The 24,155-nt window shown below is 39.0% G+C and overlaps 1 protein-coding gene across 4 annotated transcripts in view; it reads right to left on the bottom strand.

Moving 5' to 3' along the window:
- Positions 1-2,459: 2,459 nt before the first annotated feature.
- Positions 2,460-24,155, bottom strand: part of SLC25A12 (solute carrier family 25 member 12) — a 112,533-nt gene continuing 90,837 nt past the window's right edge. For all 4 annotated transcript variants that reach the window (XM_010377595.2, XM_030916589.1, XM_030916591.1 and 1 more), the window contains 5 exons: positions 12,075-12,215; positions 9,904-10,042; positions 5,904-6,062; positions 5,686-5,776; positions 2,460-3,567 (listed from right to left, as the gene is read on the bottom strand). In XM_010377595.2, coding sequence (XP_010375897.1) covers positions 3,366-3,567; positions 5,686-5,776; positions 5,904-6,062; positions 9,904-10,042; positions 12,075-12,215 — 732 coding nt within the window. In that variant the 3' untranslated portion in view covers positions 2,460-3,365. The remainder of the gene's footprint in view (positions 3,568-5,685; positions 5,777-5,903; positions 6,063-9,903; positions 10,043-12,074; positions 12,216-24,155) is intronic.

Genomic DNA, 24,155 nt, shown 5'->3' with positions numbered 1-24,155 from the left:
CCTCATACTATATGTTGAAGATTGTTCCAAGTGGGATGAAACCAAAATGTGAGAGGCAAAACTACAAAGCATGTAACAAGAGAGTATTAACTATATTTTTAACGTAATGATTAAAAAAAGTGAGCTAACCATAAAGGAAAACTATTGATATATTTGAAGATATTAAAATTAAAATGTTAATATATTTTATAAACACTGTGAAAAGACAAGCCACAAAGTGGGAAAAGATTCTGCAACACAACTCTTAAAGGAGTAGTATCCAGAATATATAAAGAATCACCTGCAAATTAATGAGAAAAATAGTCAAATTTTAACATATTTCATTCACCAAAGATGAAATCCAAATGGCCAAAAAATATATGAAATGTGGTCAGCCTCATGAACACCTTTCATATTTTTTCCATATAAGGAAAATGGTCATTTAAACTACAATGTGATACCATTATACATCTACCAGATTGGGGCGGCTGGGGGAAAGCCAATACACCCTGGGAAGAATGTAAATCAGTACAAGAATCTTTGGGAAACAGTTGGCATGATCTAGGTTCCACTCTTATGTATATGTCCTTTTAAAGATGCAAACTCCAGAAGACATGTTCAAAATATCCATAGAAGCACTGTTTGAAATATCCCCAAAGTGGAAAAAATCCAGATTGTCCATCAAAAGTAAAATGAAAAAAGTATATGTAATACATTCATACAATGGAATAAACAAACTATAGCTACATTCAATGATAAGGATGAATCTCATAATGCTTAGCAAAAGAAACCAGTCTCAAAAGTGTACATATGATTCACATAAATTCCAAAAACAGAAACTAAATACGGTCTTTAGAGACATATACATGGATGGTAAAACTGTGAAGAAAAGCAAAGCGAAGAGTAGGGATGATGTTAAAGTGGACGGCAGGTTGTGTTAGGGAGGGACATATAGGGAGCTTCTGAGGTGTTGGAGATGTTCTATTTCTTTACCCGTTGGTCATATGGTATGCACATTATGATATGTTAAAAATATGTATGTGTGTACATATCTGTTGTATACATGCATACATGTTTCACGTACTTTGTCTATATTCCACAATAAGAAAATATACAAATGACCAGTAAATATGAAAAGACATTCAATCTCACTAGTAATTAGAAAAATAAAATAACCATGATCAGCTCTCTTGATTTGCTGAAAATGTAAAAGACTGATAATATCCCTCTTGGCTGTTTGCAAAGAAATAGGCATTCTCATATGCTGTCAATAGGAAAGTAAATTAATAATTCCTTTTTGAAGACCAATGTGGCAATATGTATAAAAACATAAAGGTTGTCTTAAAAGTTTTCAATTCCAATTCCAAGTATCTATCCTAATGAAATTCACAAGCACTCAAGATATGTGTACAAAGATGTCTGCCATTCACTACAGCATTGTTTGCCATAGTGAAAAAAATGAATAAATATCAATAAGGGGAGATTTATGAAAAGTATTATAACCCATACAATGAAATACTATGCAGCCATTAAAAATAAAACTTTATAAACTGACATGGAAAGATATCCAAAACACACTAAGTAAACAAAAGCAAGACACAGAATAACACACACACAGCATAATCCTGTTAAAATATAAGTATGTACATATATTTATATAGAGTTATGAAAAACGGACTACAGATTCATGCTGTAACCTATTAGCAGTGATTACCTCTGGGCCAGGAAGTGGTGGAGGTAGAAGGAGGGTAAGCAGGACACTTTCCCATCTTACTCTAGATACATACATAGGATTCTTTTGTAATCACATATCCATGGACTACTCATATATTTCTAACAAGTGGTAGTAGCAAAACAACTGTATTATTATTTATTCCATTCCTATGAGATCAATCTAATACATTTGAAAATAACTTGCTTTCAAAGCTAACTCTTTTGTTCCTGGAGGGCCTTCAAACAGCCTACAGTTGTGGTCACAGGGCTGTCAGCCATCAATCAAGGAGCCCTGTGCAGGATACTAAGTAACTTGGTCTGTCTCCAGGCTCACCTCTTGAAAATATTTGCATACATTCTCATATTCCAGCTTACTGGCAGTAGCAATGTCTTCCAAGAGCACTTTGGTAAGGTAAATAAATTCTGATGCTGCACATCAAATCACATCCATATCAAAGTGTAGATGTGGCTGTCAAGATGTATGTTTAGATCCAAATTAGTAATCACGCCTTTGGTGAGTGACTTTTAGAACAGTTTGCATTTGGATTCTAAAGTAAGAACCTAGACCCCACTAAATCACCATATAGAGGCTTTCTTCTCTTTCTTCTTCCCTCCTTTCACTCTGCGCTAACCCTTTCTAAAACTAATTTTTCTATTTTCTATAAAGGTGGAACAAAGGGCGAACCTGATCATGAGTTGGAATCAGTAGTCAATCAGAACAAAAAGCATTATCAATATATTTATGAAGAAAAATCAAACTACATGTATACATTTTGGTGTGCATTTTATTTTTGACTGGAATCATATCCATATGAAGGAAAATTGTGGAAGTATCCTTTACTCTTTTGAAAGCTTGGCCTTTGCCTTGCTGTGTCAAAGGAAAGCAAAACTAAGCCAGTAATGATGGAGATGTCCCTGTTTCTATATGCACACTGACAGGAGAGGAGCTGCCTAGGAAATGCTTTTTGATTGATGAACAGAGGAGGGTCTACACACACATTAAATACAAATGGAAACATATCAGCACACACAAGTCATTAGCCTGGTCCTCTGGCATCCACTGGCATGCATCTTTCCAAAGTATCACTTATTCAATGGTATCAGCACTATGTCTCATTATGCCTTTTATCAGCAAATACCTTTTTATTCCAGAATGGAAAACAAACTAGGAATTAAATACATCCAATATTGATGCTTTATTTTCATAAGTCACCAATAAGAGAATGAATTTAATTTTAATACATTTATTTTTGTGTGATTCTTAATAAAACACTTTCAAAACATTCTGTACATTTCAAGCCACTCAGAACCGCATTACATTTCTACAAATGTGATTTGTTGGGATGAGGTGCCAAGATGTCTCTGTACAAAGATGTACAATATGTACAATCACTGTAAGTGCAAGCTGTGCAAAGCAGAGTCTAGAACACTAATTCATGCCAAGGCTTACAAAAACATTTCAACACATAAGACTAAAGCTTGAAACAGCATTGTGGTTTTTTCCCTGGGCAAATGATTATTTTATAAACAAGTATATGTATATGTCATATAGAAAGAATAGTTTGACTCCTCAGCTCAGTCAGCACCATGCAGCTGACTGGATACATTACAGGGCTGCTCTCCTAGGCCTCTTTCTTCAAGGTGCCATTTTGCCACACTCAACAGATGTCTCATCACTGAGTGGCTGCCACTGCTGCCTTTGGCTGAACCACAGCAACACTAGGAGACTTAAATTTGGGGAGATAAAGGCCAAATTTGTTTTCGATGCCTGCAAACGTGGCTGTGGCGAGTCTGTATCCACCGATGTGATCAGGGTTGGCAGGAGGAAGGTCTGCAATGCGTGACTTAGGCGTTGGTTCTGAACCAGCAGGTTTGCTGTTGACAGAAAAAAAGCCAATGGTTAGCATGCTGAAGGTGGATGAGGGCAGCTTACAGCTGGACATTTTCGGTTTGACCCATGTGCCACAAAGAAGAGTGTTTGTCTCAACTATTTCCATGGCACCTGTGCTGCATGACTAGAAACCACAGTCATGATTTATGGCTGCTTTGACAGCAACTTATCCACATATTTGATTTACAAGAGAAATGGCCTTATTTCCAACGCTTGTATACATATATATAAACAGATCCATAGAAAAAAAGTCAGAAGAAAAGACACTCAAATATGGAGACTCTCTGGGAAGTAGGATTATGGATGATTTTTTTCTTTTTTCTCTTTGTAAAGATGGGGTCTTGCTATGTTGCCAAAGCTGGTTTCGAACTTCTGGTCTAAGCGATCCTTCTGCCTTGGCCTCCCAGAGCACTGGGAGGTGTGAGCCACCACACCCAGGCTGGTTTTTTTCTTTTATGCTTCATGGTTTTCCAAATTTTCTGCACTTAGCATATATGAAAGTAATTTTTAAAGTATATATTTTTCTTTTGACATAACTTTAGAAGTTAACTTTTTACGTAGTAGACTCATAAAGATTATCAATTAAATTATTTAAAGAGAAATAGGCAGGGCACGGAAATCTCAGCACTTTGGGAGGCCAAGGCAGGTGGATCACGAGGTCAGGAGATAGAAGCTATCCTGGCTAACACGGTGAAACTGTCTCTACTAAAAATATTTTTAAAAAATCAGCCAGGCACGGTGGCACGTGCCTATAGTCCCAGCTACTCGGGAGGCTGAGGCAGAGAATCACTTGAACCTGGGAGGTGGAAGGTGCAGTGAGCCGAGATCGCACCACTGCACTCCAGCCTGGGCGACAGAGCGAGACTCAGGAAAAAAAAAAGAGAGAGAGAGAGAGAGAGAAATAAATAGCTTTAGTTCTTTTACAGAAGATGAAAGCATGGAAAAGCCTGAAGCTTCACATTTCTACAATGCAACTGTAAGACCTACTGTTCTCACTTTTTTTGCATAGGTCCCTCCACTTGGTTCAACAGCTGATTCCATATATGACCTTTGGGCACAGAGGAGTTCACAGGCTTCTGATGTGAGGACTCAGGAACGGTACTTGGTCTTCTGCTGAAAAGCTAATAATTGCTTGCTTTGGGTACAACTTCCCCACCCAGAAAATTCAACTAATAATTCCTCTTCTCAGTGCAAGCTTCAAGTGATAAACTTTTAGAAGCCCAATTTCTGGCCTACAGCTCACTAGTGATTATATCCATGGGCCAAATCTCTCTTCAAGCCTATTGGTTTTTCCAGTAAATTAGCTTCCAGAACATCTACACCTAACTAATAATAAGTTGTGGTGAATAATGAAGTACCAGAGATCCAAAAAGGCTTGGGACTTTTAAAGAAAATGCACAGAAGTGTTACTGGTATACATTTACATTACTTCTGTGAAAGGGCCATATAATAAAATCCACATAAGGAGAACGCCATGAAGTTCAGTATCTGCTTACATGAAAAAAGACAATTATTTACACAGCATTTTAATCTGCTGCCTCCTGGCTAGGCACGGTAGCTCATGCCTATAATCCCAGCACTTTGGGAGGCTAAGGCTGGTGGAGTTCGAAACCAGCCTGGGCAACACAGCAAGATCCCATCTCTATAAAAAAGTACAAAAATTAGCTGGGTGTGGTGGCATGCCTCTGTGGTCCCAGCTACTTGGGAGGCTGAGGTGGGAGGATCACTTGAGCCCGGGAGGTTGAGGCTACAGTGAGCCAAGATCATGCCACTGCACTCTAGCCTAGGCAACAGAGGATATCCTGTCTTTTAAAAAAAAAATTGCTGCTTCCCTAAAATCCCCCAATAGCTGCTTAATATTATGTATGATGTCACTCTGTCACAGTTTTACTCGCTTAACACAAATGCCTCTTAAGCTCACTGTTTTAAATGCATTGGTCTTATCATTTATTGATCTTATCATTTATTCTGATAAGACAGAACTTATTAAAGGTTCTGTCTTATCAGTTTTCTAAGAGTTGCAACAATGCCTTTGTAGACAGAGCAAACATTTGTTTTGGTTTTAGTGATTTCTTTGTAAAGGAGTTGAGCAGCTGACTTACAGGCCTCCAAAATCAATGTAAAACCACCGCTGGAGAAGTTCATAAGTGACCAAGGTAACACCAAACTGGGGAGAGGATCGAAACACTCGAGCTGAAAAAGAGAAACAGGGGCAGGGGAGACTTAAAGCCAGAACAAATGTGGTAAAGACAGCCACTGAGTCACAGGGGAGGATGCTAGAGCCAGCCAGCTATTCTGTATGGCTCCAGCCCCTGCCTACCTGCAGTCCCTTTCCAAAATGCTGAGGGCCCTTCTTCCCGGAGAATCTTCCTGAAACAGTCGATGACACCACTGTATGTCGTCTGGCCAGCGCGGGCAGCCACTTGCAGTCTTGTCTTGATGACATCAGCAGGGGTCACCAGAGATGCAGCTGGGACACCTTTCAGAAGAAAACTACATTTAATTTATCTAGAGTACCTTATAAAAGATAGGAATACTGCTAACATCTACTATAGAGTCTGCAACTTCAGTCACTTGAGCGGAACTCAAAACTCTTTAAATAGATGTCTGGCCACTAATGGGAAAAGGACATAGAAGCCTATTAGCTGTTTCAGTGTAATCAGTGGAAAATTATTTTTTTTCCTGAATTAAAAAAAAATCACTCTACATTGCATGATCCCAAATAACTGTGAAAGGAAAAAAAAGTAGCAATATTAATAAGACAATTCCCAAGTGTTCTCTTTCAGTTTCAATTATTTTACCTCCCTTTTTATTTTAAATAAGATACAAGTATTTTTTATGTATAAAAAAAGGATAATGTCATTTTAGTGAGTCACTAAATGTATCTGACACCAAACTACTGTTTTTCCTGATTCCTGTTAACTGTAGCGTGGGAGGTGAATATCAATACTCATAATCACTCGCTTGTTTGAAGGGCTACCTTGAGAGTTAACTGTGACTCCTTTCAGACATGCTTACATGACAAAAGTCATTACAACTGGAGCGAGAGGTGGCCAGGCAGTCAGTTAAGAAACAATAGGGGAGCTGGTCAGGGAAAGGCCCCTGTGCCCGAGCTCTCTGGGGTCATGTTGAGATTGATCAGCAGCAGGACACAGAAGACGGATTTCACAACCACACCTTTTACTTATAAAATAAAACGGAGAGCAAAGGAGCAAAATAATCTTCCCCAGGGGAAAGAAATTCAATTTGGCCTGAATATCATTGTATCCTCACTAGGCAGATAGAGCTGGCAGCCTTGTAGGGGGTTCTGCTAGAGAAGAATGCAAATACCTCCCCTTGGCATGGCCTTGCACCCTATTCAGATGAAACTAGGTAAACTGCCTGCCTTTGGAGGCAGACTTTTGAATGTTCTCAGTTCCTGCTAGCAAATCTTTTTTTTTTTTTTTTGAGACGGAGTCTTGCTCTGTCGCCCGGACTGGAGTGCAGTGGCCGGATCTCAGCTCACTGCAAGCTCCACCTCCCGGGTTCACGCCATTCTCCTGCCTCAGCCTCCTGAGTAGCTGGGACTACAGGTGCCCGCCACGTCGCCCGGCTAGTTTTTTGTATTTTTAGTAGAGACGGGGTTTCACCATGTTAGCCAGGATGGTCTCGATCTCCTGACCTCGTGATCCGCCCGTCTCGGCCTCCCAAAGTGCTGGGATTATAGGCTTGAGCCACCGCGCCCGGCCCCTGCTAGCAAATCTTGACTGGTAAAAATTAGAAAAAATAATTTCATTCTGAAAACTGACATCAAATGTCTATGGGGAAAAAGTTGGTGCTGACAGTTCCATGGAATTATTTAGTTGGTTCAGTCAACCACTGGCAAACGCCTGTCCACAATTAGACTCTTCTTCTCTGGCTGTTTTTCGTTGCTGATTGGAAAGCCCAAGGAAAAGCCTGGAAGGCAAATGTTGCCCCCATTTAAAAGTAGGAGACTGGGCCAAGTGTGGTGGTTCACGCTTGTAATCCCAGCACTTTGGAAGGCCAAGATGGGTGGATCACCTGAGGTCAGGAGTCTGAGACCTTACATGTACAGCCTGACTCTTTTTTTTTTTTTTTGAGACGGAGTCTCACTCTGTCGCCTAGGCTGGAGTGCAGTGGCGTGATCTCGGCTCACTGCAAGCTCCGCCTCCCAGGTTCACGCCATTCTCCTGCCTTGCCTCCCAAGTAGCTGGGACTACAGGCACCTGCCACCACACCCAGCTAATGTTTTGCATTTTTAGTAGAGACGGGGCTTCACTGTGTTAGCCAGGATGGTCTCAATCTCCTGACCTCGTGATCTGCCCACCTCGGCCTCCCAAAGTGCAGGGATTATAGGCATAAGCCACCGCGCCTGGCCTCAGTCTGACTCTTGAGTTAGGAAGGAGCTGACTTGGAAAAGGAGCGAACCAGGTGTCCCTGGCTGCACCAACACTCCAAAAAGACAAAGGAAGGAAGGGGTGCATGTTTGCTCTCTATACAACCAGTAATGAAACATTGCAGAGCTCAGTGTGGCTCTGACCAGCTGTGCTGGCCAACATGGTGAAACCCTGTCTTTATCCAAAATACAAAAATTAGCCAGGCATGGTGGTACATGCCTGTAGTCCTAGCTACTTGGGAGGCTGACGCAGGAGAATCACTTGAACCCGGGAGGCAGAGGTTGCAGTGAGCCAAAATTGTACCACTGCACTCCAGCCTGGGTGACAGAGCAAGACTCCGTCTCACCAAAAAAAAAAAAAAAAAGTGGGAGACTGGTTAAGTACCAGAAAGGGGCTGCTATACACAACTCACTGCCAAGACTGAGCAGGTAACTTTACTGGCTTTTAAACGCAAAACTTACTGAAATCACCACCACTAGAGGAGAAAGGACTTGCTGGGCCCCAAGTAAGGGCGGTAAGGTCCCTGGGGCCATTTCTGAATGATCACAAGTCATCCCTGTCTTCACAAGCAAGAACAACAATGTGGTCCATCCCAACACTCTCAGGCCCAAGGGCTCCTGCCACACACCAAGCACAGCACACTCCAGGAGCTGCTCAGGTTGCCCCGATGTTTAGCCAGAGCCTCCAGAGGAGAATGAGCCCAGCAATGAAGAGCCACACAGTGAACATAAGCCTGGCTGGTCAGAGCCACACTGAGCTCTGCAATGGTTCATTACTGGTTGTATAGAGAGCAAACATGCACCCCTTCCTTCCTTTGTCTTTTCAGAGTGTTGGTGCAGCCAAGGACACCTGGTTCTCTCCTTCTATTCCAAGTCAGCTCCTTCCTAACTCAAGAGTCAGGTTGTACCTATGAGGTCAGAAGGAAGCATCTTAGTACCTCCCTGCTCTTACAAGGCTCCTCTTTCAAATGGAATCTCTTCTGTGCCTAATTTGGTATCTTAGATGAGATGAAGGTTTTCCTTCATGTTATTGACATTTATTGAGCACCTATTACTATTACACTGGCCACATAGGAAAGGCAAGGATGAAGAGAATGAAACTCTTACCCTCAAGAAGCTATTAGCCTAGTACAGAGGATAACACTTATGCAAATACCTATTAATAAAAGACAAACTGTTTTTGTTTTTTTTTTGTTTTTTTGAGACAAGCTGTCACTCTGTCACCCAGGCTGGAGTACAGTGGTATCATCTCGGCTCACTGCAGCCTTGACCACCCAGGCTCAGGTGATCCTCCCACCTCAGCCTCCCGGGTAGCTGGGACTACAGGCACGCACCACTACACCTGGCTAATGACAAAGTGTTAAGGGTTAGAAAAAGTATAAAAATTGAGCTCAAGGTGGTTTGCTGAGGGGTACTGCTTACTTTGGTCTAATGAGGGCAATGGTAGGAAAAAGAGGGACACCTTCATGACAAAAGCTCAATTTTGGGCCAAACCATGTAGATTCCAATATACAGAGAGAGAAAGTAAGAGCATGCTAGATCTGTGCATAAGCATGAGATACAGCAAAGCAACTGATTTGAGGAAAAACTTTCCCACCTTAATGCTTAGCTTGGCTGTACTCAAGGTTTCAGGGGCACAGGAGACTAAGAAACATGTTAATGATGAAAGCCCAATTTAGATGGGCAGATCTAATTTGGCTCTGAGTTGCTAAGCTGCATTAAGCTGTTTATCCACATTATGCAAATGTAATTAACTCTCATCAGAATTACAGCACATCCCACAAAGGAGAAAAAGTGATATTTAAACTAAGTCAGGTACAAACAATAATCCTTCCAGAAATAAAAGGGGAAAGTACATAGAGATTCTGTACTTTTTAAATAATGGGAGAATTCTTGCAGTTAAAAAAAAAAAATTCGTAGTTACCTGCCATGGCTCCAGCTGCAAGAAGATTTAAACCTCCCACATGTCCATTTTCATCAGCCAGAAGTAGTTTGCAATGAGCATAAACAGGAAAATAGATTGCAGAGAAGGGAATGTCTCGGAGGAAACACGCTTTGGCACCCTGTCACACAGTGAGGAAATAGTGCAAAACAGTGTGAAACTGAGTATGAATGCCCAAATGGGATCCATGTGACATTTTTCAGTGACAAGCCTGAGGTGTCCCTCAGTGACAAGCCTGAGGTGTCCCTCAAACAGCATTAGAACTGATGTGCAAGGGAAATGGGGGAGGCAGGAGATGAGTGGGGAATAAGGAAATCCGTATATCTCAAAGCTTGTGAAAGCATGGTGAATCCTGCAGTCCTAGAGTTAATAACTGGGTAATGATACTAACTGAAAACTAAGAACTTTCTGGCATTTTTTATATAGATTCAGGGTTTTTAAAATCAATTAATCTCTTACTATGGTAAAAACACACAAGATCTACCCTCTTAAATTTTTACATCAGGTGAGAGTCCCCGCAGTGCCAGGTAAAAAGCTAGAGGCAGTGGTGAAGGAAGGTAACTACTCTAGAGCACGGGGAAAAGAAACCCAAATCTTCCCTCCTCATTCCCCATGTCCTAAATAGCAGACAAAATATTTTAGCAGCAGATTTCCACAGGAGTAGAAAATCATTACCCAGGGGCAGCTTGTCCAATGACTGAGGTCTCAAAGAACACCTCTCTCAGCTCTGTCAGAAGCCCACACCATTCCACTGCCTAGCTAGGCAAACACTCCACCTTGGTGCTTATTTTTTTAATGACTCTGTTTTATTCTTTTTTTTTTTTTTTTTCCTGAGACAGGGTCTCACTATGTTGTCCAGGCTGGAGTGTAGTGGCGCGATCACAGCTTGCTGTAGCCTTGACCTTCTGGGCTCAAGTGATCCTCCCACCTCAGCCTCCTGAGTAGCTGGGATGACAGGTGTGCACCACTGTGCCAGCTAATTTTTTTTTTTTTAAGTAGAGACAAGGTCTAGACATTTTGCCCTGGCTGGTTGAACTCCTGGGCTCAAGCAATCCCCCTGCCTCGGCCTCCCAAAGTGCTGGGAGTGCAAGTGTGAGCCAGTGCTCCCAGCCCTGGCTTTTTTTTGAAAAGACAAACACAAACATTGAAAAAAGAAAAAAATCCAAGGACTCACTAAAGGATAATACAGACAGAAGCAATATTAATAAATTCATCTCTCAAAGGGAATTCAAAAAGGATGGAAATTGGGATTGGGGAGGAGGAAGCAAAAATGTGTACGAAACTCTCTTGAGACAGGCATCATTGTTTGCTGATCTCCAGAGAACCCTGTAGCTGTGTGATTCCAATCTACAGAATTTCTAATTTCTAATTTGCAGTTACAGAAACAAATTTACACATTTCTGCAGTGATGGATCTATATCAGATGCTGTGGAAACACAGTTGTCTATGGGGGCTAAATTTACGTATTCCTCTTATACGAGGCAAAGGAATGGAAAGAAATACTCTTCCTTGTTTAAGAAAAATAATAGCTTCTGCTCCATTACATCTGATCTGTAATGATGGGAGTAAGTATGCCCGCAGGGAAGGAATCTGTTGACTGGCATTTTGTTAAAGTACAGTATACTCTGTTGTTGTTGGTTTTTTTTTTTTTTTTTTTCTAAATGGAATTCATTATTGACAAATCCTACCACTTAACTTCTTAAAGACCTGAATCCTACCAAACTCTACTACTGTTTTACTGTGGTCAAATTAAGACAAAGAAAAGCTCCCACTGGGAAGTTAACAATAGAGATAACTCAGACTGAAAAGAAACATAAGACTATTTTGAAGCCCTAAACCAGCCCAAAGAGAGCACCAAGGAAAGTCTTCCCAAACCCCCCAGCAAATGAAAGGCTGTGAGCCTGAGGCCAGTAGGTCTGCGGTGCCGGCCTCCTTGCTGGCAGTTTCACAAAAGCCTGAAGATGACAACAGGAGAAGCTGCATGTGTATCCCATAGCCTCTCATATAAGTGTCCTGATTCTTTTCTTTTGTTTGATTTTCTACTCCACAGACTACCCTGCTGGACAAGATTGCTTTTCAACTTGGAGGGAAGAAGTCTGGTTTCCACATTCTTTCACATTTTATTGAGTACATTATAACCTAAACCTACCCACCTTATACAGACCAAAAATTCCCAAGTCCCGGAGTACATTCAGGGCGCTGACTCTAGGTCCCGTGGTGATCTCTCCAGCAACTTGCAGACGAATCTTCACTATCTCCAATGGGTTGGTAAAAATGACCTGAGAGCCTCCAGCCTGTAGGCAAGGGAGAAGAGATAGGCAGATTCCATATCAGAGCCCGACTGGCAGCGTAAAAAAGGAAAATCCAGCAAAGCCTCAACATCTTGCTATCTTGAAAAGAAGAAGGTGAAACCTCCTTCCTCATGGGGGAATGACAGTTTGACACTTAGGCCCACCCTGGAGAGGTTCAGAGGGATGGTCTCAAACTCTGTCTCAGATCAATCTACCCCCAGGTTTGTTTCTAGCTGAAATGTCAAGACTATTTCTCAGACCAGTGTTTCCAGGATCACCCCAGCCATATTCAAAATAACAAAACTAATAAACCCATTTGGAAAAAAAAGTAGAGACAGATGTGGCAGCAAGGTAACTCAATGAAAGAAAAAGAGATAGTAGAAGACTGTCATATTTTACAAGCCAGAGCTAAAATTCAGAGCTACAATTATTTTTTTCCTCTTTGTGGTAAGCATTCTTGGCAGCAAACCCACTTGCTTCTGCTTCCTTGGATTGTAGAGCAATTAAAACTACTTTGGTGCCTTAAGTCAGAAGGGGAAAAGTCTCCTCCAGTTCAAATTCTAAAATGTATTATCCTAAGCAAAACTCGGATACAGGTACATGGCTACACCCACACAAAAGGGAAGAATTTAGAAAGATAAACTTCAGTATCATTTCAAGACAAAACCAGAAAAACTCTTCAAGGTAAAGCTGAGAAATGGAGCATCTAGTTACCATGAGTACAACACCCTCAAGATCAAAGCCACATTCCATATTCCTGTGGTGAGTGACAGATTTGAATTTGGATAATGTGCATCTGAAATCTGTTAACTAGTAGAGAAAAAAAAAAAAAAAGTTTAACAAAAACTTCTACCAACTTCTTTTTTGTGGTTTCTGTAAGACAAGAAAGAAAAAAATGTGTGACCATGAATATCTAAAAATAAATAAAATATATATCTCCTTTCATGAAATGAAAAATCCCATTTGTACATCTTCAACTGTAGCTGTTTATATTATGTAATCATAACCATATTCATATAATATTCATAATGATATTCATATCATAATCATTGTATATAATCACACGTGAAATATGAAATCTGGGACACTGTAATTCCACAGGTACAGAAAGATTACAAACAATACCTAAAAATTCACATGCAGCTTTCAATGGCACTTCAGTGCTCAACCTTTGCCCACATTCCTGCTCGTTTATCTAAAACCCAAAGCCCTCCCAGACCCGCTTCCAAGGGGCAGCAACATGGCTCAGTCCATTTTCCTAATTGCCTTGGGACTATAAATCGCCCAACTACCCCTATTCCAATCCTGACTCCTTAACTCCTTTCAATATTCAAAATTGCCAGCACTGATACTAAATGCCTTCCCTCTTCGTGGACAGCTTATTGTTCTGGATTCCCTAGGGCCTCAATCCCCTTTTTGTCCTTCGAGCAGGGAGGTGCAGCAATTTGCTGTCTCTCTCTCATGGTTTCCTCTAACTCCTCAACTCAACACAATCCAGACCACTGGCACACAGGTCCCCCAACTAGGTACTGACCCAATTTTACATGTTCATTTGCCTGCGTTTCTCTCTCTTTTAATCTGTTGCACTGCAGGCAGAAGGAAGCACTTTAATGTTTCAATCTAAGCAAACAATACTTTCAAAAGGATTGCTGGGTGAAAAATTATGTTAAAATGATAATCCAACTAATTGCTCCTGTAGCTAGTATTAAAGACCAAATCAATTGAAAAAGTTTACTACTTCTCTGAAATCTCTTGCTTAAATAATGGTTGCAAAGACTATCTTTTGGAAAATGTGCTTTATGTTTTAACTAAAGCAGATTTAAAAATGAATAGAACTGAAAATTTTTATTCTAATTCCCCCAAATTTGCCACTACCAGACAGTGTCAGTCCCTGGGTGTCAAGTGTTAAATGTGGACATTATGTTTAAATAAATACAAAGGTCTTTCATGTTTGTAATCATTAGTAAATTATAACATCCTGCTGGACAGGAGTACTCCAATCCGTGTCCCCGACCTGCGCCTCACAGCTGCCTCCTCCCATTCCTTCTCTCATGCACCCTTTTAGAAATAACTGCCAATTGATTGAGATTTATACTCCTTTAACAATGCTTCAAATTTTTTGAAGTATACAAGTAACAGGCTTTCTACTGAAACTACAAAAATGGTACAATAAAGAGAAATAATTGATGTTTTATTTGTTTGTGAGACAGGGTCTCACTCTGTCACCCAGGCTGGAGTGCAGTGGCAGGATCAGCTCACTGCAACCTCAACCTCCCCGGGTTCAGGCGATCCTCTCACCTCAGCTTCCCGAGTAGCTGGGACTATAAGCGTGCACCACCACGCCCAGCTAATTTTTGTATTTTTTGTAGAGATGGGGGTCTTACCATGTTGCCCAAGCTGATCTCGAACTCCTAGGCTCAAGCGATCCACTTGCCTTGGCCTTCCAAAGTGCTAAGATTACAGGTGTGAGCCACTGCACCCAGGTGGGACTACATTTTAAAAATACATACACCTTAATTGCTGTATGATTTGAAGATTAGTTACCTAGCACACATACCAAATCCCAACAATGCACAGGACATAACCACAAAACTCAATTGATGTGCATTTATAAACACATATAATCTGGCAAGTAAGAGTGCAAACAATGACACTATAGCAAGGCACACATCTATAAGTTTGTTTCATGCCTATGTTTGAAGGAGGAACACTTCTAACAATTACATCATTTGTATATGCTTTAAAAACTAACATACACGCCAAGTGCAATGACACATGCCTGTAGTCCTAGCTGCTCAAGAGACTGAGGCAGGAGGATTATTCGAGCCCAGGAGTTCAAGGCCAGCCTGGGCAATGGAGTAAGACCCCTACCTCTTAAATTTTTTTAGTAATTAGTATACATTTTTAAAACCTCATGATAGGCCTAGGAACATAAGGCAAATACTTTCCAGAAACGCTGAATAATTTTAGCAAAGATAAAGACTGCAAAAACCGCAGTTACTTTTGTACCAACATAATAGTTTGTCTAAAACTCTGTATGTTCATAATGCTTAAAGGGAAACATACATGGCAAATATGCACTGTTCTTTTTCAAATTCTGAGGTTAATCACTCTGTCTCTCTCTCCTACATATTAAATTGGGGATAGGGAAGGGGGAGTAAAATCTGAGATTAGTTCAATTATACTGGTAAGAAATCAAGCAACACAGAATGAGGGACTATGATGCTATCACACTATTGAACTGGGTGTTTCCTCTCTGAGAAACAAATACAGAGAAATAGCATATTTCTTCCAAGACTCTATTGATTATAAATGATATCATTAATAACAGCTTTCCAAAGTGGAAAACCACTGCTTGCAGTGAATATAATCTTTAATATATAGAATTCCATAAATATAGTAACTTTTCAATAAAAAATAGTACCTGTATTTCTACAAATATGCTAACATTTGCTATTTTTAATAGCAAAATTGAACAGGAAGAAATTCAAATTCCCAATAAAACAGCCAAGTAGATACAATTTTATGCGGTTAATTGGGCAATATGATTTGATAATAAAATCATGCCAAATGACAAAAACAGAACATAAGATATTAGGTACACATTTGATCATAAATATGTCAAAATTTACCTAAGTTTCTCAAAATCAAAGTTGCTTAAAGATTAAAACATTGATTGCCTCCTGGAAAAAGAAACTGAATAGTTGGGAGAAATAATTTTCATAGCATACTCTATTGTACCTTTTAAATTTCAAAACATATGAATGTATTAACTATTGAACAACAACAAGAAACAGATCTGGTCTTAGAAACAATGGCTTCTTTATAGACTAAGTCTTCTCTCGCATATTCTTCTTCATGGTAAATTTGGTAATTTGGCAAATATATTTTTTAAAATAGTTGGCATTAGTTACTGTGGACCTAAGGTTTTTTAAAAAGCTTATTATATATGAACATCAAAAAACCTAACCAAATATAGCTAGTGATCTGAAATAATCAATACTAAGATATATAAAATTTTAAATTAAACCACAATGATACACAGCTACATAAATTTAAATGGACATTGCTAAATTTGACATCCTGCTGCTTCTTTTACTAATGCTTATATTAGATAACATACCATTCAATACCATACCTTTGCTGAATTTTTTTCACTCATGAAATCACCAAAATTAGCTTCTAATTCTCTAATTGCTTAAATTTCCCTCATTAAATTTGCAGCTTATTTTTTTAAAAGAGATACAAGCATTAATATTAAAACAGACTTAGATGCTTTCTATTTTTCAGTATTCTGTTGTCATTTCTTTGTTCTAGAACTGAGTTTAAAAGATACATAAAAGGGAACAAATCTCATTTTGAATGAGGGTTACCCATATATAACAGAAATGGAAAGAATAAAAAACTTCCATTTAATCTTATATGATTTTTTTAATGAGAAAATCAACTAAAGCTGACAGCAAAAGTTAGTGGGGAAAAGGATGTAATTTTGAGATATCACCATGCTTCCACAGTGCCTAAGGCCGAGGGGCTATACACAGGATTAGGCCTATTCAACCTTCTGCCCTCTCAATCCTACCCCCGGGGCAAGGTTCACAAAGAGGTTGGAGACTGGGCCCTGTTTGTGCCAAGTCCTTTGTTTATTTCCTTCTTTGATCTGTTGTCTCCTATAGATTGAAATGATTTCCCTCCAACCACAAAATATCCAATCTAAGCAACTCATTATAAAGTCTTCCCTTATAGAGACTGATGAAAATCTAACTTCAATTTATTTAAGGTCACATCAACTCCAGATGAACACCATATGTGCACATAAAATAACCAGATAAACAATAAAAGTCACAGAACTAGGTGTCACTAGGACTGACTCAAGAGGAACAGGAACAGACAGTGAGTTAGCCTTGCACACCACCAACCATTCATATTTTTGTAAAGCAATAGGAAATGCTATGGTTCTTTCTAAAATAGGATAGTGATAGCTTAAAAGAAATAAATTGCAATGTGCTCATTGCTGAGTGATGATATATGCGAGGGTGTTACGAATTAACATTACATATACCCCTAACTAGGGTAAGGGAAGTGCTATGATCTGAATGTTGGTGTTTCCCCCAATTCATATGTTGGAACTAATATCCAACATTATAGTATTAAGAAGTAGGGCCTTTTGGGAGGTGATTAAGTCATGATGGTTCTGCCCTAGTGAATCGGATTAGTGCCCTTATACATGAGGTTGAAGGGAGCTGCCTTGTCGCTCCTACCATACGAGCACACAGCAGCAAGGTGCCATCTTGGAAGCAGAGAGCAAGCCCTCCCTCACCAGACGCTGAATCTGCTGGCACCTTGATCTTGAACTTCCGGCCTCCAGAACTGTGAGCAGTAAATTTCTGTTGTTTATAAATTACTCAGTCGAAGGTATTTTTTAATAGCAGCCACAATTAACTAAGACAGCAAGAATGAAAATCCCTGTGTACCTATCATAAGCCACTTTTGACATAAATATCTAAGGATTTTTAACTTGTATGCATATCTATATGTGTTCACATTAAGTATGTAGGCATAAAGTTGGACCACACTAATTCCTGGGGATGGGAGGTGGATGAGCTGTTTCCAAACTACTCTTTAGAGATATACAAGCTCGGCTTGCTGAGGAAGACATAGAATTCTTCATCATAAGGAGCTGGCTAGTTACAGATCTTGGACCCCAGGATTAGTAACTGCTCCACCTAACATGTGGGCTTTTTGCTTTATCGATATGAAGGGAGGGTGTGTGTATGCAGTGTGGGCACACACATGCTTAAGCTGAGAAAAAGCATGGGAGAATTGAAAGATTCTAGGTTTGGAAGACTACTGACCTAGATTGTCATAGATTTTGCATTCAGCACAACCATTCCATTCCCACAACTGTGCTATCTGCCTCACAGAGGTCTTGTGCACTACTAACTCATGTGAGAGCACCATGCAGACTGAAAGCAAAACACAAAGGGAAAGAATGTGTTCTCCAGAAATTCTGTTCTCCAGAAAGTGTGTTTGCATAGGGTTGTGGAAATTCACCTGCAACATTAGCACTTTGCTGAGCAATAAGTTTTGAGTTTCATGACTTCCATCCACTCAGGGGTATATACTCTCTGAAAGAGGTAATGGAGTCAGCTAGGTAAGTTTATTGCTAATCTCTGATTTGAGTTTAACAATTAAAAAAGAACAGGTACTTACCAAAGAGACCATTAGAAGGTATATATAGGTTAGTCCATTTAGATTTTTTTAATATTCTGTTTTGTTAATTTGGAAAGACATTTAAATTTATTCTCACTTAAGTTTCTGGATCTATCCAAAAAACTACATAATTACTTTTTCTTTAAAAACTACTACAAACATCATTAATAAAAGCAATAAACAAGTCATAGACTGGCAAAAAAATATCCACAACACATCTATTTGACAAAGGGCTGTATCCATGACATATAAACAACCTCTACAAATGGTAAAAAATATGAAACCTAATAAAATGTAGGCAAAAGATTTGAACAGATACTTCACACACACACACACACACACACACACACACACACACACACACACGAATAGCCAATAAACACATGAAAAGATAATCCACATCTTTAGGAATCAGGAATATGCAAATTGAAACCACAATAAGATACTATTTCACATACCTACAATGATTACTATCAAAAACACTATAGCTATCAAACATCAGTGAGGATGTGGAGCAACTGGAATACTTGTATACTGCTGAGGAGACTATAAAATGATCCACCCACTTCTAAGAACTAACCGGTAGTTTATTTTAAATTGAATGTACATTGACTCTATTTTACTCTTAGATACCCAAGAAAAATGAAAATATAGGTTGACAAAAAGATTTGTACAAGAATGTTTATAGCAAACTTATTTGTAACAGACAAAAACTCAAACATCTATCGATAGAAAAATGGATAAACTGTGGTAAATTTGTACAATGAAATACTACCCAGCAAAATGTAAAACAAACACAAACCTGATACCCACACCAGGATGACTCTCTGAAAACATGTTAAACAAAAGAAGCCAGCCATGAAAGAATGCATCTGTGCACTCCATTTACATGAAATCCAAGAACAACAAATCTTGAGACAGAAATCAGAAGTGTGGTTGCATGGAGTAAGGGAGAAGGGACTGACTGGAAAGAGGCATGAATGAATTTTCTGGGGTGAAATGTTCATTATCTTAGGTGGTGATTACATGGGTGTATACAATTGTCAAAACTCATTGAGCTGAATACCTAAAATCTGTTCCTTTGAAAAATGGTAATTATACCTAAAAAAACAACCAAATATATAAATATGTCATACTCATATATTTATTAAAGGAAGGAAGGAAAGAAGCAAGAAAGTCACTATAAAGTGGAATAGGGTCATCTAGATTTATTTTGACACAAATCAATGCTTTGATTCCCCCAAGAGGACATTATAGAATAAAAGGACTTGGTCTAAAAAAATCAGAATACTTGGGTTCACATGAAACCTCCAGCATATATTAGCTGTGTAAATTGGGGTAAGAGAGTTAGCCTTTCTGGACTTCTGTTTCTCATCTACCTATTTTACAGAGGGTGACAATAATGCATAATAATGTACTTTGAAAATTCTAGGTTGACATTAAGGTACTATTTTTGCCCACAACAGGTATCATAATCAAACATTCAATTATATTTGTGTCTTCTAATAAACATACATTTGTACATATAAATATTACATATAAACATATATATACAGGTGGTCCCCAACTTAACAATGATACAATTTATGGTTTTTTGACTTTACGATGGTGCAAAAGCAATATGCATTCAGTAGAAACAATACTTGAAGTACCCATAAAGCCTTTCTGTTTTTCACTTTCAGTACAGTATTCAACAAATTACATGAGATATCCAATACTGTATTATAAAACAGGCTTTGTGCTTTATGATTTTGCCCAATTACAGGCTAACATAAGTGTTCTGAGCATGTTTTAGGTACGATAGGCTAAGCTATGACATTCAGTAGGCTAGGTGGATTAAGTGCATTGTTGACCCAAAAATTTCCAACTCATGATAGGTTTATTACAATGTAACCTCATTGTAAGTCAAGGAGCATCTGGGTGTGGGGGTATGTGTGTGTGTAGAGAAAGATAGAGATTTTCTAACAGAAAAATATATGGTCTGATAAGAATGGTTTACCTATGAGACAAGAGGAAAAATTATTTAAAACCTATTGTTACATATTTAATACTCATACAACACTCAACATTCATAAGAGATATTTACTGAGCAACTGTATACACACACATACAATCTTACCCCATCTCCACCTAAAGAAAGGTCAAGCAATTTTTTAAAATTATTATTATTATTATTTGTAGAGATGGGGGTCCCACTATGTTGCACAAGCTGGCCTTGAACTCCTGGGCTCAAGCCATCTTCCCACCTCAGCCTTCCCAAGTGCAGAGGTTACAGCCGTGAGCTACCACACTTAGCCAAGGTCAGGCAATTTAACCTAGAGGTCAATTTATAGATACTACAAACAAAAAAACAAAAAACATTGGGATAGAACATCTAAGTTATCATAAATTCTGAACTAGTAAGTTTTTTGAGAAGATTTTGATATAGATATAAAACAAAAGTTTGGTTAATGTTCACAATGAGATTTAAAAATCTGAAAATGGGCCGGGTGCGGTGGCTCATGCCTGTAATCCCGGCACTTTGGGAGGCTGAGGCAGGCGGATCACAAGGTCAGGAGATGGAGACCATTCTGGCTAACACGGTGAAACCCCGTCTCTACTAAAAATACAAAAAATTAGCCAGGTTTGGTGGCACGTGCCTGTAGTCCCAGCTACTCAGGAGGCTGAGGCCGGAGAATCGCTTGAACCTGGGAGGCGGAGCTTGCAGTGAGCCGAGATCATGCCACTGCACTCCAGCCTGGGCGACACAGCGAGACTCCGTCTCAAAAAAATAAAAATCTGAAAATGCACAATCTGTTTATACTACTATTCCCAAAGGTTATATACTACTTCTAAAATAAGACATTCCACTGTGACTCCCTCTTTCCTGTGGTAAGTGAGAGTTGCTTGCATTTCCAATCAGGAAGTCAGAGTCAAAAAAACTTCCATCTGGTTTTAAAAAGTGTGTGTGTATGTATGTGTGTGTATATGCATGTGCGCACATATGTCTATGCACAAGAGCACGTACACATGTATATGAAAACATTAGAAGGAAATACACCAAAACATTAGCAATCAAAAATAAAACAAAACTGACATTTAGTAATATCTCTCTCTGTTCAGGCCAAAAAAAAAAAAAACCTAAAAAACTAAGGCTTAAAAATCGGAAAAGACCTAGATGTAAAAGCTAAAACTATAAAACTCTGAAAAGAAAAAAAGGAGGCATACATATAAAGTCAATTTCTATATACCAGAAAAAAAAAAAAAGGCATACATCTTCATGATCTTGGATTAATGATTTCTTAGATATAACACCAAAAGCACAAACAACAAAAGAAAAAATACATTAAATGAACTTCATTAAAGCCCAGTTCTTCAAAAGACATCATCAAGAAAGTAAAAAAAATCTGAAAAGGGACTCACATCTAGAATATATAAAGAACTCTGTAACCCAAAAAACAATCCAATTTAAAAATAGGCAAAAATTCTGAATAGACATTTTTTCAAAGAAGATATACAGGTGGCCAATATACACACAAAAAGATGCTCAACACTGTCAGTCATTAGACCACAATAAGGTATCACTTTTCACCCAGTAAGATGGCTATAAAATTTCCCTCTCATCTACAGGGAACTCAAGGCCTAGGTCCTAGCTAATCCTTCCTCTGGGAAAAAATGCCTAGAACTCAGTTTGAGACATTTCTTCCTAATTAACCTACATTAGGTTAACGCATTAGGTGCATCTTTAAAATTGAGTAATTTTTGGAAGAACAGCAGTATTCTTCTCACTAGTGGCACTGACAGCACTCAGCCAAAAGCCACAAGGACATCATACACCGTATCACCACCACTACCCAGGATGGTGAGGACTCAGGGTCAGGCTCACAGGCAGCCACTCTTCACAGGGTTAATCTGGTGGCTGTTTGCCAGGTATCATTTAGGAAATGGAGTATCCTATGTCCCACAGAGCCTGATATTCTATAAAGAGAGACTCATCCTTTTGAAGACTTTATTCTCTGTTGAAATTTATAGACTTTGGGGAGAAACACTGAATTATGCTTTAACAATCATTTATACCATAGTATAACTGAATTTGTCAGTAGAAACTCAATAATTGCACTTTTTTCTTCTTCCCTGAAAGAAGAGATTTAGAGTAAAGGGGGAAGCAGAAAACCTTTGTAGTGAAGAACTGGGGACAACCTTATCATTCTGCCTAGAGTCCAATCTGACTATTTTTCATGCTGTCAATTTCTCACTAGATAATCCATCAAAGCCTCCAGAAATGAGTCATGATTAAGGAAGAGATTTAGAATATCAGCACAACCCTCAAGGCACCCTAGACTTCAATAAAAATTCCTAAAGTTCAAACCTATAAACAGGGTCTGTAGCTAGGAAGAACAAAGGAACTAAATATCTTATTTTGGTTTAACCACTTAGGTCACATGTTAGACATGGAAACAGGTCAGCTTCATGGCCAAAAACCTGGATATTGCAAATGGAAACAAATAATTCGTTATATGGAACAGAAAGAGCATGACTTAGAAGATTTCTGGCAAAGGTATGCATGTGCTGTGATAAAAATGAGTTAGAAAGCTTAACCAAACAGAAACTTAAAACGACTAAGAAAAAGAATATTTATGATTGGCAAAGGTTCTCTCTCTAGACAAGAACCAATTACAGAATCTAATTGGAATAAAGGAAAAAGAGAAACTTCATTTTTGGTGATCCACCTAAGCAAAAGTTTTATTCTATGTCCACTGTTTACTCTTCATTAAAAAAGAAATGTAGCCAAAGAGATTTCCTTCCTGAGAATGTGCTGGGGCATGCATACAGGCACACACACACCCACACAGCAGTCCACCTCTACCAAAGCAACTCTGAAGAAAGGTGAGGACTCAGGTATGTGCCACACTGACACATATCAAAGAGAACCTGAAGCAACCTCTCTCTCTCTCTGACCCCCGAGGCAGTGTCTCTGAATTAAACGTTGCCAAGGTCACTGACCTCATCACTTCAGGTTTCACAGGCAACTGAGGAAGTTTTAGCCAAGACTGTCAGCCAATTCAACTGGAAGTTATTAATGTTTCCAAGAATAAAATGGACTAAATAAGTCTTAAACGAACCATATGTTATCAAATATGAAACAAATACCACAAATGAAATTAGCTGAGTTGCAAACAGATTTAAGAATTGGTCCAAAGCCAATGTCATGCTTACACTTTAAAGACAGAAACCTTTGTGCGCTAAGTAAATAGCAGAGTCTCTGGGTTCAGAATTTCTGTCAACAGCTGAAATGTAGTTACCATTATTATTGTTTGCCATACCCTCTGGCCTCTAAAGAAGAAAAATTATAATTAAACAATGGCTTACTCAGTCCTATACCTAAGATATAAGCGCCCAATTAATCAGCCATCTCACACTTGTTTTAAAGTTCCAGTTAACATATACGAATGGTTACTCTACCCACTACTATATTTTCTGTACTCCATTTCTTAAAAGGAATAGGAATTAGAACTTTTAAAAAAGTCTGGAAGGTAATGCTTTAGGAGCATCAAAGAGATAGAGCCGATGAAAATGCTACCTCTTTTTTTTTTATCATTATACTTTAAGTTCTAGGGTACATGTGCACAACGTGCAGGTTTGATACATATGTATACATGTGCCATGTTGGTTTGCTACACCCATCAACTCATCATTTACATTAGGTATTTCTCCTAATGCTATCCCTCCCCTAAACTCCCAACCCCCGACAGG

This window comes from Rhinopithecus roxellana, chromosome 14, assembly GCF_007565055.1.
Source record: "Rhinopithecus roxellana isolate Shanxi Qingling chromosome 14, ASM756505v1, whole genome shotgun sequence".
NCBI classification, from domain to species: Eukaryota; Metazoa; Chordata; class Mammalia; order Primates; family Cercopithecidae; genus Rhinopithecus; species Rhinopithecus roxellana.
This window is presented reverse-complemented; position numbering and strand designations above follow the sequence as displayed.